Below are 2579 nucleotides of genomic sequence, written 5' to 3' on the forward strand. Positions count from 1 at the left end.
TCCCAGCTACTCAGGAGGCTGAGGCAGGAGAATCGCTTGAACCCGGGAGGTGGAGGTTGCAGTGAGCCGAGATCGCGCTATTGCACTCCAGCCTGGGTGACAGAGCGAGATTCCGTCTCAAAGAAAAAAAAAAGTAGTTTCCAAAAAATGTAAAATTAGGTGCGCGGCTGGCATTATTTTTCCACTGGGTAGAGCTGATCGCCCGTGGGGGCAGAGACTCTCCGACCTGGAGTCTCCCAGGCCGGGGGCGACGGGATGCGGCGGAGAGAAGTTTCCGGATGTATTGTGCGGTCATGAATCATGGCAGGCAATTGCCACTGCCCCCGTTGAATGGAGAGACGCTGCCTCAGGAGCTGAGTAGCAGAGCCCGGACTCGAACACTGGTCTGCCCCCGAACTGAAACTCCCATTTTTAGTACCGTCTGCTTGAAACCTTCCAAGAGCCCTTGAGGGGGCGAGAGCGGGATCCAAACCCCTCGGGGGCGAGAGCGGGATTCGAACCCCTCGTGGGCGAAAGCGGGATCCGAACCGGGCTGGACTCCCGAGGTCCCAGCGCGCCGCGTGACCGCCACTCCGAACGTTCGCAACGTTCACAACGGACTCCAGGGCCGCTGGACCTCAAGGGTCAGGAGCCACTTAGAAAAGCTCCAGACTACGCTCACCTGTTGACAGACGCTGAGGGCGCAACCCTCCTCCTCTTTTTTCACACTCGCCAGCACCGCGGCGGCGCTCGACTTCCGCTTCTCTCCAGCGAATCCCCAGCTGAGCCTCCTTCTGTTCCCGGCACTATTACCAATCCAGCCAATCAACTCTCAGAAAACCCTCTTTATCTCCGCCCCACTCCCTCCTGCCAATCACTGAGGGTGCGAGCACCGCCCTTCCCGCCTTCTTTAGCGAGCGCCGCGCGCCACCGCTCGGCGGTTGGCGGCGCTGCGCGGTGCGGGATGCATCTCCCGGAAAAGCGAGGCGAGGGGCGGGCCACGCCGGTGCGGGAACCCTCAGGATTGGGCACAAGGAGTCCGGCGCTCTGACTCCGTCCACTCCCGTCGTTGATATCCGAGTCGGAGACGCTGGGGATTGGTTCCCAGCGGACACGCTAAGAAGCCTGGAGATAGTTTCGCCCTCCTCACACGCCGCGGGGAGGGAGCTCCGCTGATTGGTCCTGGGAGTCTGGGCGCGCGCCGACCGGCGCTCCAGGATTGGCTGAGGGGGTGCGCGCGCCGCCAGGGAGCGTTGGCGGTGATTGGCCAGAGGGCGGAGGCCGGCTATTTGAAGGCGGTCCGCGGTTTAGGTGCGCACTTCAGTCCGCGGAGAGAAGAGGCGGGAGTGGACCTGGTCTGCCGTACCCCACTGACGCCCCCCACTCACCGGACCCAGGCGCGGCCTCCGCCACAGCCACAGCCACAGCCCCTGCCCCTGCCCCTGCTGCGGCGCGGCGAGGCGAGGCGAGGCGAGGCGATGGCCAAGGTGTCGGTGCTGAACGTGGCGGTCCTGGAGAACCCGAGCCCTTTCCACAGCCCCTTCCGGTTCGAGATCAGCTTCGAGTGCAGTGAAGCCCTGGCAGACGGTGAGGCTGGGCCCGTGCGGGGACCCCCACCCCCGGGCCGACCCCGGCCTCCCCTTGGAGAAGCGCTCCCATGGCCAACTTGATCTCCCCCATGAAACCCCTCGTCCCCCTTCCGCCAATCCCGATCTCCGGGTGGAGACCCCCCGCCATCAGCCAACTCGGACCTCCCCGTGACCTCTTCCCCCACTGCCCGCCCCGACCTCCCCATAAAGATTAACCACAGTCAAGCCCCACTTCCCGCGTGGGAAACCTCATCCATCTTTTTAATCTGGAGGTCTTCCTAGGTACCCGTTTTCATGGAGAGATCTTCTTGGCCTCCATTTCTTAACCCACGGAGATCTTCAGCCACCGTGATTTCCCTATGGCAAGACCCGCGCTTTAGCCACTCACCCATTTTTGCCCACTTATTCCCTCTTTAGTGAGATACTCACACCTCCCATTTTCCCTCTGGAGACCCCGAATGTCCAGCTCCTTCCCATTTTCCCCGGGGGAAATCCCAACCATCTGCTATTTTCCCTATGGAGACCTCTCACCCAAGCTCCCTTCCCTCCTCACCGTGAAGACCCTCCCCACCAGTAACCGTTTTTCTCTGTGAAAACCCCTCAACCCCTTTTCAGGACCGCCCTCGCCCCCATCTTCCCATTTGTCTCCCACCAATCCCCTCCCCAACCTGCCAATATTTCAACAACCCCCCCCGCACCAGTTGCTGTTGCTCTTCTGCCATTGCACATACCCTGGAACCTGGTTCCTCCTTCGTTGGGGCCCAACCCCTGCTATGCTTGAGCTCCCCCTGGGAAAGGATGCTACCGTCTTTGAGGGGAACTTGGTCTCCCCAGCTCCCCTTCCCCACCCTCTTCTGTGGACTTGGATAAACACACTGAGATCTGAGGGCTGGCATAGCCAGGCAGGTATTAGCTGCTTCTTCAGGTTTGCCCACCCGTTTCCAACCGAGTTACTGCAGCAGTTCTTCCCTCGCTTTTTCTTTCTTCTTCTTTTTTCTTTTTTTTTTTTTT

At 60.7% G+C, this 2579-nt stretch overlaps 1 protein-coding gene across 2 annotated transcripts in view; it reads left to right on the forward strand.

Annotated features, from left to right (window-relative positions):
• Positions 1–1151: 1151 nt before the first annotated feature.
• Positions 1152–2579, forward strand: part of ASF1B (anti-silencing function 1B histone chaperone) — a 22670-nt gene continuing 21242 nt past the window's right edge. For both annotated transcript variants that reach the window (XM_011981780.1, XM_011981781.1), the window contains exon 1: positions 1152–1566. In XM_011981780.1, the coding sequence (XP_011837170.1) occupies positions 1458–1566 (109 nt within the window). In that variant the 5' untranslated portion in view covers positions 1152–1457. The remainder of the gene's footprint in view (positions 1567–2579) is intronic.

The sequence above is a fragment of the Mandrillus leucophaeus genome, unplaced genomic scaffold (genome assembly GCF_000951045.1).
Source record: "Mandrillus leucophaeus isolate KB7577 unplaced genomic scaffold, Mleu.le_1.0 Scaffold230, whole genome shotgun sequence".
In the NCBI taxonomy this organism is placed as follows: Eukaryota; Metazoa; Chordata; class Mammalia; order Primates; family Cercopithecidae; genus Mandrillus; species Mandrillus leucophaeus.